Source organism: Neomonachus schauinslandi, chromosome 11 (genome assembly GCF_002201575.2).
Source record: "Neomonachus schauinslandi chromosome 11, ASM220157v2, whole genome shotgun sequence".
In the NCBI taxonomy this organism is placed as follows: domain Eukaryota; kingdom Metazoa; phylum Chordata; class Mammalia; order Carnivora; family Phocidae; genus Neomonachus; species Neomonachus schauinslandi.
Window position 1 is genome coordinate 26084803 of NC_058413.1, and position 13456 is coordinate 26098258.

At 50.0% G+C, this 13456-nt stretch overlaps 1 protein-coding gene across 4 annotated transcripts; it reads left to right on the top strand.

Annotated features, from left to right (window-relative positions):
• The first annotated feature begins 470 nt into the window (after nt 1-470).
• CD59 (CD59 molecule (CD59 blood group)) lies at nt 471-13247 on the top strand. 4 transcript variants are annotated; one of them, XM_021684739.1, is made up of 4 exons: nt 471-507; nt 4207-4285; nt 7764-7862; nt 12688-13247. In XM_021684739.1, exons 2-4 carry the CDS (start codon nt 4225-4227, stop codon nt 12888-12890), a joined length of 363 nt encoding a protein of 120 aa, XP_021540414.1. In that variant the 5' UTR covers nt 471-507; nt 4207-4224; the 3' UTR covers nt 12891-13247. The 4 variants fall into 4 exon arrangements, with proteins under 4 accessions (XP_021540414.1, XP_044775340.1, XP_021540413.1 ...); XM_021684738.1 differs by lacking the exon at nt 471-507 and adding an exon at nt 655-711; XM_021684740.1 differs by lacking the exon at nt 471-507 and adding an exon at nt 3866-3887.
• The last annotated feature ends 209 nt before the right edge of the window (nt 13248-13456 follow it).

The window sequence follows — 13456 nt, forward strand, 5'->3', positions numbered from 1 at the left end:
CCTGATTTGAGACTCCCATTTCTACAGAAGAAAACCAAGATTTGGGCACCACCAGCTGAAACTCATTCCCTGACATCCCAAAGCCACCAGAGGATCATGGTAGAAGGCACATGTCATAATCGGTTATCATATGATTTCCCTTAGTAAAATGTATCTCATGCATTCATGCAAAAAGAAAGAGACTCCGGCTGCAGCAGGGTTGGGTGACCTGACAGCCCGGCCAAGTGGGAGCTTGGCACGGGCACAAGAACGTTTTTTGAAACATCTTAATGTATTTTTTTAAACGAAGGGAAAATCAGAAGTCATGGAGCTTCCTATTTTTGTTTCCTGTAACAAATCGGAGGAAGACACTACAAATTTTCCGTTTCAGGGATTTTAAAGGTCTTAATCTATTCGTGGTACGGTCTTTTTCTGAACCTGGGCGGAGAGCCTGAGTCACCCTGCGAGGAGTGGCCGCCCAGCTGCCCGGCCAGAGCTGGTTGGCGGGCCTTCGCTCGGGAGCGCGCGGTGAGTGCCAAGGGTCTGCACACCAAGCTGGGACTGGGGTGACCTCGGACTCGCAGACGGGAGGCTCCGGGGTTCCGGCAGGAGCCTCGGCGGGGGTGGGGCCCGCGGGAAGGGGCGGAGCCCGGCTCACCCAGGCTATAAACACGGGCGGGGCGGAGCGCGCAAGCCGCGCGGTGTTAGCAGCGGGACTCCGGGTGCAGGCCGGTAAGATCCGAGGCGGGGAGGGGGCCGAGCCGCACCCCCAGCCTCCGGCCGCAGCCACCTTAAGCCGGCGCGTGCGCTCACCGGTGTCTGGGCCCGGGCCGGCGGAGACCCCGGACCGAGGGAGGTGCTTCTGCCTCCCTCCGCAGACCCCTCCGTGCCGCCCGCGGCCCGCAGCATTCCCGCCCCTGAAGCCCCTCCGCAGAGAGCCCGGCGGAACGCTGGCTTCCTTTGTTAACAAAAAGAGAAGCGCGGGGATGCGGGGGAGGGGGGGGGAGGGAAGCTCCCCCTGTCACTCTGAAGGGAGGCTCTTGTAACTTAGGGAAGAAAAGTCGCGCCTTGAAAGGAGGTTAGCCCGCAACCCCTCCCCGCCGAGTGGTAACAGACCTGGTCGAGACCACAAATTTGGAATTGGGGGGGAAAGGGCGGGGCCGAAACGTAGACATTCTAAGTCCAAGTCTGGTGTGACGTTTCGTTTGGAGGGGCTACACCCCTCCCGGAGTGTGACAGCGGGATTTTAAAGAACTGTTAACTAGTGGTGTGTGTGGTTGTTTCAGGAGAAGTAGGCGCTCCCCGGGTCCTAGAAATGTGCCAGGTTAACATGTTCCGTTTCTCCCCTCGCCTCCGCAAGTGCACGGTGTCCGGGAAATGGCCCCTCGCAGGGGGCCTGCAGCAACCCACACCGACTTCCGCAGGCCGCGGATCCTGACGCTCTGCCCCCGGGACACCCCGTTTGTGAAATCGTACACTCCTTTGGTGGGCACCTCGTGAAGGCGCTAGCCCCGCGCCTTGCTCAGCGTGTCCTTTTTGAGGGTGTTTTCCCTACTCTCGGTCATCCGCTGTGTCCATTCTGAAGGCGCCGCCCCCTGTGACCAGCTGATTCTTTTAAAAATCGTGTTCTTACCGGGTGGTGACTTTCCTAAAGAGGCCAGGGGGTCCCAGCGGAGACCTGGCTCCCCACCCCTACTCAACTGCAGTACCTCTACTTCTTTCTAAGCAGATCAGCCCATACATTTTGCAGATTTAGAGACACAGCGCCTCTGTCACGTTAGCTTGTGATAATAAACAATTTCTGAAATGGAGGGAGAGACTTCAAACACGGTAGTTAACCCAGAGATTACTAGGTGTTCAGTTCTCGGGGAAACACCTCTTTTCTACCACTTTGCCCTGCCTTGTCTGGCTTAATCTGTTGGCTCTGGAATCCACCTAGAGTCAGGTACAATTCGAAGCCTGTATGCGTGAAAAGTGGTGATTTTGCACTTCCCCACCGAGTTCATGTGTAGGAGCTCTTTATTGGCCGGGTAATTCTGAGCAAGGTATTTAACCGCACCTTCTTATCAGTAAAATGATAGGCCTTAATTTCTAGGGTGTTATAAGAACTAATGGAGATAATTCGTGGAAATCAGTTTGGCACCTGTTTGTGGAGAACAATGGTGGCTGTTAATATTTTGCGGAACGTTATCCTGACCCCACAGCAGCTGTTTCTGTTCACCACCGGGCCATCTCACTCCCACTTCTTAAGGAAGGCACACAGACCTCAGAATGTTCCTTGAGGGGGGTGGCAACATTTCTCAAACTGTGGATATTTACTCTGGTGGCAAATGTATAACCCCAGGGTAGGTAGGGAGTAGCCTTCCGGAGGTTCATCCATGCCTGCGGCTTTTGTATTTTCAAAACAGAAACTCCTGAGCGAGAGAAGCCAGGCGGGGAGCTGGCGGGGTGCCAAGGCCCGGGCCACTCACGGGCGAGGGGAGAGTGGATGGGGCTCTTTCGTGTCCCTCATCTGGCTCTGGGCAGAGGGCACGGGGTGCCAGCAGGAGGTGCTGAGGCCTCTTCCCCATCCATTAGGGTGCGGAGACCTCAGGACACCCACCTCTCAGGGTCAGGGGCCAGGAAGAAAGATCCACGGATCCGCAGGATCTCGGAACGGGAGGTGCAGTAGACATGCCTGTCTGAGTCAGGGCAGGAGGCCTGTGGTTGGTAACATCTGCCACTTCCCTGGGCATGGCTGTGTCTCAAGCACATACCTGTTTTATCTCACTGAGTCCTCACGGTGTTGGGAAGCGCCTCAGTGCCTGCCCCTTGTCATAGCTGAGGCAAATGTGGCTCAGGGGGGCAGTGACCCCTGCACCCCTCACGGCCTCACTGTGCAGGGCTGCTGAGGGCAGCTAACCCCCTGCGGGGCCGGCAGGGGGCGGGAGGTGGCCATTCGGAGGCTGTTGTAGATTCTGAAGACGCCAGAGGGAAGTGAGGGTTACTTGTAAAGAAAGGCCAGGCTCCGTTTGATTTTCTTCCTGGTTCCCCACACATCAGAAGGCAACCTGTCTCTTTCCTCCGGGCCTGACCTGCTCGGTGTTTTCTTCTTTGGGCAAGGCCAGAACCTGTTCTTTCTGCTTCTCAACCCTCCCCTGACCTTGATCAGCCAATTTCTGAGCAGCAGATGACCTTCAGAGGTATAGGGATGACATTCCTAACTGAGGGGGCTGTGGGGGCTCGCCCAGCAGGAACCCCCGCTGTCTGCCGGGGCCGGCCGGTGGGGCTGAGAGGAGGAGAGCATGGAGCACCCTGCTTTAGAGGCGCTCTTGCCTCCTTGTTTCAGGGGGTGGGGTCAGGGAAGTAGGGGCGGGATTGGGAGACTCGAGGCTTAGACTTAGACAGTGAGAACCTTCTCTGTGTTTTGGCTTCCTTGTCAGGTGAAAGGAGGGGTTGAGGCATTTCAGCCCTCCCGTTTCCTCCCCTGATGCTCCCTGCCACACACGTAGGCATAAATGTAAGGGGACTGGTCATCAAAGTTAGCGGGACCCCTCTTTACTTCCCCAGAGGGGAGGAGGTGACCAAGGCACTGTCTCCATCACCCTGACTAAGGTGGGGAGCCGGAGCTTCTGTGCATGCTAAACCTTTGCCTCCTGTTCTGCTGCGGAAGGCCTGCTGGTGCCCTCCAGACTCACCCCTGGGGTCTGACACACTTGGTGGCATGGCCTGCAGAGGTGGCCCTTGCTAGGCCCCCCTCCTCCGCCAGCAGCTTGGGGCTGGGCTGGCAGAGTGGGAATTGTAGTTGCTGTATTAAGTATTTTTCTCACATTCTCATTTGACTCAACAACCCTTCTGGGGAAGAGAGTGCCACCCCCACTGCATGATCGTGACCACTGTGGCTTGGAGGGACTGAGGTTTATTCAAAGGTAACTGTTTATTCCTGGCCACCCAAGGTGAGAGCTGGGGCAGGGCCCGGATATTGCCGACGCTTGGCCCTGTGTGCGTTGGCTCCCCATAGCTGCCCCTCCCACCAGGACGGCGAGCATTTCTTCAGTAACCTGAGGTTTGGGGGCAAGAGGAGGGACCAGGAGAGCACCCTGGTTCATGGCACCCCAAACCACTTCTTGCTCTGCTAGCTCCTTCCCCGTGTTTCCTGAAGGCTCCAGGCCTTCCAACTGTTGGTTTCTGAAATAGCCAGCAGTCCTTTGTTGGTGCGTGACAACCCTCTGCGTCCCTTCCTTCCAGATTCTGTGGACAATCACCATGAGAAGCAAAGGAGGATTCATCCTGCACCTGCTCGTCCTGGCTGTCCTCTGCCATTCAGGTGAGTGGTCCAAGGGGACGTGGATCCAGACCATCTAGGTCAGCTTGATCATAAGCTTCGTTTCTCTCAGGCCTCAGGAAGACGGAGCGGATGCCCCTGGCCTTGGACCTGGCTTTGCTTCTTTTGCCTTCCAGTGTGACAGGTCCAGGGCCGTGTGACCGCTCCTTCCTGCATTATAGCCGTGCCCTCCTTGGAGCACCTTCCTGAGTGACAGCCCGTCCTGGGTGACAGAGTCGCTTTTCGGGGGGAGCAGGGCAGGGGGTACACGCAGCAGCTGAAGTTTCTGCCTCTCGCCAGCTGTTGGGGACCCCAGTGGGCGCCATCTTTAGGGTGCTGAGCTCCGTGCGGGGGCGTCGCCGTGCGGTGGTGAGGACGACGGCCCTGGGAGCAGCGGTGACAGCTAGCTCACGGCACTCGTGTGCTGCCGCCCTTCCCAGTGTTTCGTACGCACCCGCTCACTGAATCCTCCTGTCAGCGCCATGGAGCAGCTCCTGGTTTTGCCATCATCTTATAAATGACCAGGCTAAGGCCCGAAGAGGTGAACTAATTGTAAAATGTCACACAGAAGTGGTGCAACCCGAACTTGAGCCCCAGATGGACTGGCACCCGAGTGGCTGCTCCGAACTCCTTCCCCAGTAGTTGTGTGTGCCTGAGTCTTAGTTCTGTAACGGTAGAGACACCTCTGTTACTGGGGCGCCTGGGTGCTCAGTCAGGTAGACTGACTCTTGATTTCGCTTCAGGGTCGAGGGATCAAGCCCTGCATCAGGCACCGCACGCAGTAGGGAGTCTGCTTCTCCCTCTCCCTCTGCCCCTTCCCCTGCTCCCTCACTCTCGCTCTCAAATAAATGAATAAATCTTAAAAACAAAAAACAAACAAACAAAAAACCCCACCTGTGTTAATTTGCTTTGCTTCATGAGAAGGATCAGTTTTTTTTTTTCTGCCTCTGTCCAGTTAGTTCTGCCAGTTTTTCAGGGTTTTTTTTGGTGGGGGAGAGGCAGAAAGGGAGGTAGCAATGCAATGAGCAAGGAACAGATCTCTGCTGTGTCAGAGCATGTCTTGGATATTATTAGCTTTAGCAGCTCCCATGTATTGAATTCTTTCTGTGTCCTAGGGACTGTGCCAAGCCCCGGTCTCACTTAACCCTTCCAGCCACCCCATGAGGGATCATGGTTGTTCTTCCCATTTTATAGTTGAGGGAACTGAAGCAAAGAAGGAACTAGCCCAAGGACACATTTGAATATGCTCTGCCTTTCGGAGAAAGAAGAGCCATCATGACCCTCCCTGCCCACCTCTGTCACTCCCAGCCGGGGCGGGGTGGGTGCTGATGTGGCTTCATGACCCTCCCTGCCCACCTTTGTCACTCCCAGCCGGGGCGGGGCGGGTGCTGATGTGGCTTCATGACCCTCCCTGCCCACCTTTGTCACTCCCAGTCGGGGCGGGTGCTCATGTGGCTCATGCCTGTGACAACATGACATGACTGTCTCTGTTCTTCTGCCTGGTGTAGTCCCTGTGGGCGGAATCGCCCAGTGATGCCCGAGCTCCAGCAGCCGGCATCTGCTTACGGAGCAGGATTGGGTTTGGGGCCAGCAGCTGCTCTGTGACAGGTCCCCAGCCCTTGCACAGAGAGTCAGGGTCTGTCTGGAGCATGAGCGCACCCAGGGGAGACGCATCCCTGGCTGCTGCCTGGGCTCTGAGGAAAATGCAGGGGCATCTTCCTCTTACCTCTGTTAGCCCAGAGTCGGATCCCTGCACAGTTTGTGCTCTTTCCTTCTCTTTCCCGCTCTGGACCGTTAGAAGAACGTCATGGTTAAACCAAGCTTGGGTTTCAGCACCAATGGCCTGGGTTTGAGTCCCAACTCTCCTTTGTAACGTGAGCCTTTGGACAAGTTAGTTAACATTTTAGTCCTGTTTTCTCTTCAAACATGGGGCCGGAGATCACTGAGCCTACCTGTCATAACATTCTGCAAAGATCAAGAGCTTAGCGTGGAGGCACACAGGATCTCTGCACGCCGAATGAACATGTTAGCTGTATTTCTGCCCCACACAAGTTCCAAGTGTGAGCTTTGGTTCCTCTGTCAAGAAGCCAGAAGAGGTCTGGCTGTAGCCAGCAGAAGAGTCAGTCCTCAGAACAGCCTTTTCAGATGGCCCTCCCCAGTATCCAGGCTAGAACATTCTTCCCTCTTTCATCCTCCCCTCCCACGCAGGTGTACACATCTGGAACAGGGAGGGGACTGCAGAAAAATCGCATCTTTGTCCCTTCTCATGGTGGCCCCTCACACAGGCACGACTAACGCTAACTAACATTGAGAGGGAGGAGGCAGAGTGGGCTAACGGAGCCTGGCCCCTGGGTGTGGGGGCTGGCTCCGGCCATGCTGCTTTGGGTGTCCTTCGGTGTCCTTGGGTGAGCCACTTCACCTCTTCAGGCATCTGTCATCTGCAAACAAAGTGGGTGGGGGAGCGTTTTTGGGGCTGACATTTCAAAGGTTAATCTGGAACCTTCCCAAATCAGAGGGTCCTCTGCTAGGTGGGATTTCACACCTGTGAAGGCAAGCATGGCCATTTTATATGTTATAGAGCGCTTGACTCCTGTGGTGTTCAGATGGTGAGGAGCCACTTTCTTCTGGCCTTCTGGAAAATTCCCCTCCCTGTGTGATGAATGTAGGCTTTGGCCTTAGAACTACAAGTCAGCTCCTGGGTTCTAAAACCCACACTGGGTCTGGATTTAACCATGACATTCTTCTATGAGATTTTACATATTTCATCTTTGAAAATGTCTTTTCACACAGATATGTATTACCAAATAACTGAGTATCAGTCTAGGGGAATGTGATCAAAAAGAGCATATTCATGGCCTGGAAGGCATTTATAGAATTCTGTTAGTTTTTTCTCTTGGTAGTTTCTTTTTAATATGTTTTTATATTTGAGATTAAGCACTTTTTTTTTTTTTTTTTTTTTTTTTATCACTTCTAGTTGAAGGCAAGAGGAAACTTCTCAATTGCATGGTTATGTGGATTTTGTTCTTTGGGCTTTTGGGTTTTTTAAAAAATTTTATTTATTTATTTGTCAGAGAGAGAGATTGAGGAACACAAGCAGGAGGAGTGGGAGAGGGAGAAGCAGGCTTCCTGCTGAGCAGGGAGCCCGATGCGGGGCTCGATCCCAGGACCCTGGGATCACGACCTGAGCCAAAGGCAGACACTTAACTGACTAAGCCACCCAGGTGTCCCAGTCATGTGGATTTTGAAATATGGAAATTGCTTTTGCACTTGTATCAGGGTCCAAAAAATGCTGCTGGAACTGTAGCTTGAGGTTGGGAAAATATATCTGCTACAGGTTTGTATGGGAACGGAAGCAGGCTATGAGTTGCCGACCTCAGCCTCATACCAGTGGCGATGGTGGGCTCCCTTCTGCTGCTGGGGGCGGGGGGGGCAAGTCAGTGGAGATCTTACAAGCGCTGACAGGGTGTGTTCTTGATTCTAGGTCATAGCCTGACATGTTACAACTGTGCTGCAAGTGTTGCATGCAATAAGACCACCGTTTGTTCGCTTAATCTTGATGCGTGTCTTTTGGTCAAAGCCGGTAAGAGCCTGCCCCTTCCCTGTCTCCTCAGGGTAACGGGATGATGAGGGCCTGGGAAAAAATGTGTGCCACGCTTATTCTCATGAGACCTGTATTCAACAAGTAATGGTTACCATCTAAGAAATAAAAATAAAAGCACCCTTCAAGGTTTTTCTATTTTTCTACCCTCTACCACAAAGTCCTTCCAGGGGCATCATCAGGGAATGCTGAACATGTCCGGTAAACTCATAAAAGGCTCGGGAGACCCACAGGTTCAGAAAAACCTGATAGAAAGGAGGAGAAGATTAATTTCCCCAGAAAGGAGAAATCCCTCAATAAGTAAGGACACATCAGAATTATCCTGTCAGAGTGGACGATCTGATCATTTTGATGTAAAGTCCTGGAATGTGGGTAACATTCCGAACCCTACGTATGCAAGGTCCTTGATTCTGGAGGGGGACCACGATCATTCATTGTTAATGTAGAAAGCGCAGTAAGGCCCCTGGAGAGAATGTAGCCATTCGTCCCACAGATATTTGAAAACCAGTTATGTGTGAGCACATATGTCAAGTTAACCTTGATCATCTGTGTCTCTTGGACCACCCCCCCCAACTACAAAAAGTCTAATTTCCAAATGAGAGAATAAAGGCAATATTATGTGTAGAGTAAGAATTAGATTTGCAGTTAGGAGCTCTGAACTCCAATCTCTGTCCTGCCTCCAGTAAGTTCTCTCTGCCTGTGTTTTTTGGTTTATGAAATGTGTGTGTTGGACGGTAGAGGTGAGGAGGAGTTGTAACAAGTGGACCACTCTGGTGGGGGATGCTAAGAACAGGTTCTTTAGGGTAGGGATGGGGGTCCCAGGGGGCTAAATGAGAACTCTGTACTTTCTGCTCAATTTTGCTGTGAATCTCAAACTCCTCTAAAGGATAAAATCTATTTTTTTGAAGGATAATTTTAAAGGATAAATATTTTTCTTCTTATGAACTTAAGTCCCAAAACTTCAGCTTGACATGTGATGATAGCAGTTCTTGAAATATAGACATTCTGACCTTACAGTAAGACAGATCCTACCAGAGCACCTCAGTCCCCCTCCAGCTGGGATTGACATCTCCTGGGAGAGGCAGGGCACACTGTCGTCATAAACACGAGTGAAAGTCAGGTACTCCGGTGGAGAAATCATTCCACTACTCTAGCTACACCCTACCCTCTCCCCCACTGTAAAAGAGGAATATTTCTCTCCTAGGGTCAGTGGGACAGATAGAGGAGAAAATGGGTATGTTGGTGCTATACAGAGAGTCTAGAAGAGAGGAGGCAGGTGTTAGGTGTTCATTCAGCCACTATTTACTGGTGTCCCAGCCTGTCCCAGAACTGTAAACCATGTACTTAAACTGTGGCATAAGCCTTTGGTGACAGCACCGAGTGATCATTGCTGGAATGACCTTATGAATAAGGGGCGCACGTAGAGGTGCCAAGAACAATGAGGGACTGTTGCTTGGTGAAGTTAGACTCAAACTAAGTCTTCAAAGAGATCAGGGATGATGCACCCAGCAGAGAGAAACTCTTAACATTCTGGGGACTCTGATAATCCACCTTATTTGGGTAATTCTGCTAGTGGCTTGGTGAGAAGCTCACCATCATAGGTGGTTATGCAAATGAGCTCATTGAAGTAGAGTGCTTGGCTCACTGCAGGCCACGTAGTAAATGATTCATTCATTGGTAGCAATTATTAATAAACTACTATCTGCTTTCTCCGGGCTGTTAGGCTCCCCCAGTTAAAATTCTGGTCACTTTTTTCCAGCTCCAATTCCTGATTAGGATTACATAAAGCAGTAACTTGTCCTATTCAACAGCATCCTCTAGTTCACTAGTAGAAGCATCCACTTAAATACTTATGACCCAAGAAAGTAGAGTCACTAGAACAGTCTGTGGCCTCTGCCACTTGACCAAATTTCATTAAAATCCAGCCCAAGCGCTCATCCCCTCCGAGGGGGAGGATGAGACAGTTATATCTGCAGTTATAAATGTAGTTTTGTTCCCAGCTGTGAATGAAATGTAGTTACAACAAGCCCTTAATAAGGAAATAGGCATCTGTATGGGTTTTTTTCTTTCCAGCACAGAGGATGAGAGAGTGATCCCAGGGCCAGGACCATCCCTTCTCTGTTGGGGTGTCTCCAGCAGCTAGCACACCGTGGTCTTGGCACACAGTTATTTTTGGAGAGGAAAATTGACCATAATGCCTCTCAACCAGCACACTGTTTTTCCCTTAACATCGTTTTTCTGAATAGTCAAAAACCACAATAAGATACTTGGCATAGATATTTTGGGCCTTTATTTTTCCATGTGTGCAAAAGTTGGGACCATAATGGCATTTTTTTTTTTAATTCTTCCTGTATTACTGAATAGTCCAATGATATTTAAATGAAGTTTAAAATATTTTGAAAATAAATCCATCCAATGACTTAAAAAAAAAAAAATCTCAATCCATACAGAAATATATAAATGAAAGATAGGCTTCTGGGAAGGCAACACTGTTAAACTCCTTGGGAATCTTTCCAGAGAAAATGAATGCATTTACCCCCAGACACACACTTCATTTATGCATATGGCCCCCATTCTACATCCTGGTCTGCATCCATCCTATTGAGATAAAACTCACGTACCAGAAAATGTACATTTTCCAGTGTACTGTTCAGTGGCTTTTAGTATATTCACAAGGTTGCACCACTATCACCACTAACTCCAGAATATTTTCATCCCAGGAAGAAAGCCCATACCCATCAGCAGTCACTCCCCGCCCCTCCCTCCCACATACCTTAACAGTTACTAATCAACTCGCCATCTCCATGGATTTGCCTGTTCACTTACTGTGAACTGAATGATACAGTGGGTGTGGCCTCTGTGACTGGCTTTTTCCACTGAGCAGAGTGTTTTTAAGGTTCACCCATGTCATGGCCAATGTGTCGGTACGTCCAATCCTTTTTGTGGCTGAATCACACTCCGTTGCGTGGAGAGACCACATTGTGTTGATCCATTCACCAGCCGACGGACATCTGGGTTTCCACTTGGTAGCTGTTGCAAATAATGCTGCTCTGAACATTTGTGTACAAGCTTTCGTGTGAACGTAGTTTTCAGTTCTCCTGGGTGTACATACTTAGAAGTGGAATTGCTAGGTCATATGGTAACTCTTTTTTTTGGGGCGGGGGGGTATAGTTGACACACAATAGTAGAGTAGTTTCAGTGTCTAACTTAGCATTTGACAAGTGTGCGCATGCTGCTGGGTTCACAGGCGTACCCATCCCGTGTCCCCTTATACCGCTGTTCTGGTAGCGTTGACTGTATTTCCTATACAGTCTTGTCTTCCCGTGACATGCGTTCCGTAACTGGAGTCCTGGATCTCCCTCTCCCCTTCACCTGTTTTTCCCAACCGCCCCCCTCCTTCCCTCTTGGCAATCACCAGTTTATTCTCTGTATTTATATGTCTGATTCTGCTGTTTATTTATTTATTTTTTAGATTCCACTTATGAGTAGAATCATACAGGATTTGTCTTTTTCCATCTGTACTGAGCATAGTACCCTCTAGGTCCATCCATGTATGTTGTCTCCAATGGCATGATCTCATCCTTTTTTCTGGCCACGTGATATTCCAGTGTGTGTGTGTGTGTGTGTGTGTGTGTGTGTGTGTGTGTACCACATCTTTATTCATTCGTCTACCAATGGACACATGGGTTGCTTCCATGTCTCGGCTATTGTAAATAATGCTACTATAAACGTAGGGATGCATGTATCTTTTCAAATTAGTGTTTTTGTTTTCTTTGGGTAAATGGCCAGCAGTGGAATTACTGGATCATAGGGTGTTTGTAACTCTATTTTTAACTTTTTGAGTAATTGCCAGACTTCTCCAGAGTATCAGCACCATTTTGCCTTCCCCTCCAGTGGTGGGAACAGAGGTTTTCAGTTTCTCCACTTCCTTGTCAACACTCATTCTGGGTGTGAAGGGGAAGCTCATTGTGGTTTTGATTTGTATTTTCCTAATGACTGATGATACTGAACATCTTTTCATGTGCTGATGGGCCATTTGTATATCTTTTTTTGAAGAAATCTCTGCATCCTTTGCTCATGTTTGTATTTTTATTAATGAGTTGTAAGAATGTTTTCTATATTCTGGATACTAGACTCATCATATATATGATTTGCAAACATTTTCTCCCTTTTTGTGGGTTGTCTTTTTGTTTTCTGCAGTGCCCACTGATGCACAAAAGTTTTTTATTTTAATGGGGTCCAATTTATCCATTTTTCTACATTTTTTTTTTTTAACTCAGACTCCACTTCAACACATGCAGGCCTGTGTCCTTCCTTTTCTACCTGGATTTCCATTGTACGGAACTCTACCCTTATTTCTTCAAACGTTTCTTTAGTAATGGACTGATTTTTGTCTTTTAGTTTCTTGCTGTGACAGATGGTGATGCCGTGACCATTCTCGAGCATCTACCTTAACCTTTTTCACAAGTAACGTCATAAAGTCAATTCTAGACGTAGGATTGTTGGATCAAAGGGAATATGGGTTTAAAAATCTTAGCAAACCTCTAAAACACCAGCGTGATTGGCTATTGCACCACAAACTTTACGGGCTCTGATGAACCTTTGTTTTTAGGGAAAAGTTCTACATCTTGAGCTGTATCATCATTTGCTCAGTCGTTCCCTAGCCCAATGAGGGTACCTGTTGTTGCCCAGAAGTCTCTACTTCCATGAGTAGCTAAGTTCTAGGAAATAGAATCGAGAGGTCAAAGGCAGGTACCGAACTGTACCCGCAGGCTTGCTTACCCTTGTGTGTGTCTTTTCCCCACAGAGCCAAACCTTTTTTACCACTACTGTTGGAAGTTTGATGATTGCAATTACAACTTCATCTCCAAAACCTTAGGGCTGAGGAAGCTCAAGTACGGCTGTTGCCAGTGGGATCTGTGTAACAGGAACGCCGCGGCTCGGGGCACCAGCAGCACAGCTCTGCTGCTGATCCCCCTGCTGGCCGCAGCCTGGACCCTTTGTCTCTAAATCAACACCGGGAGGCCTTCTCCTAAACCGTCCATTTCTGTATATTTCTTATTTCCTTGGCTGCTGCCTTCCACATTTTTCACCTGGATCCCGCTGGGCAAGACTAAAACTAGCTCGAGCCGCGTGGTTAAGAGAGAGACTCCAAGAGACTTTGAAGACCAGTCCCGCTGGCAGCGAAGACCCGTTGGAGGGACAAAATGTAAGGGTGAAACATGCACGATCTGAGCTAGGTCACATGCTTCTTCCTTGGCTTTTTGCAAGAGCAGCCTCGCCGTGACAGCTTGAGTACCTTAGATTCTCTGCATGCCCTGGTCATTTCCCCTCCAATGGCTGGGAGATAGTTATTAAATACTCTGATCAGTGCTTTCTGGGGGGGGGGGGGGGGGGGGGGGCTGGGGCAGGGGATTTTTTTCAACAGCCTCTCCCAGGGAATGCCTTCATCCTCTCCCCCCTGTGCTGCCATGCAGGCCCGACCAAGCTCCCACGTGTGGGCTGTCGGTCAGGGGAAGTGAGAGTCTCAGCGCAGGGGGAGGGGGGGCGGTGATCGCAATGACCTTTGTACTCTC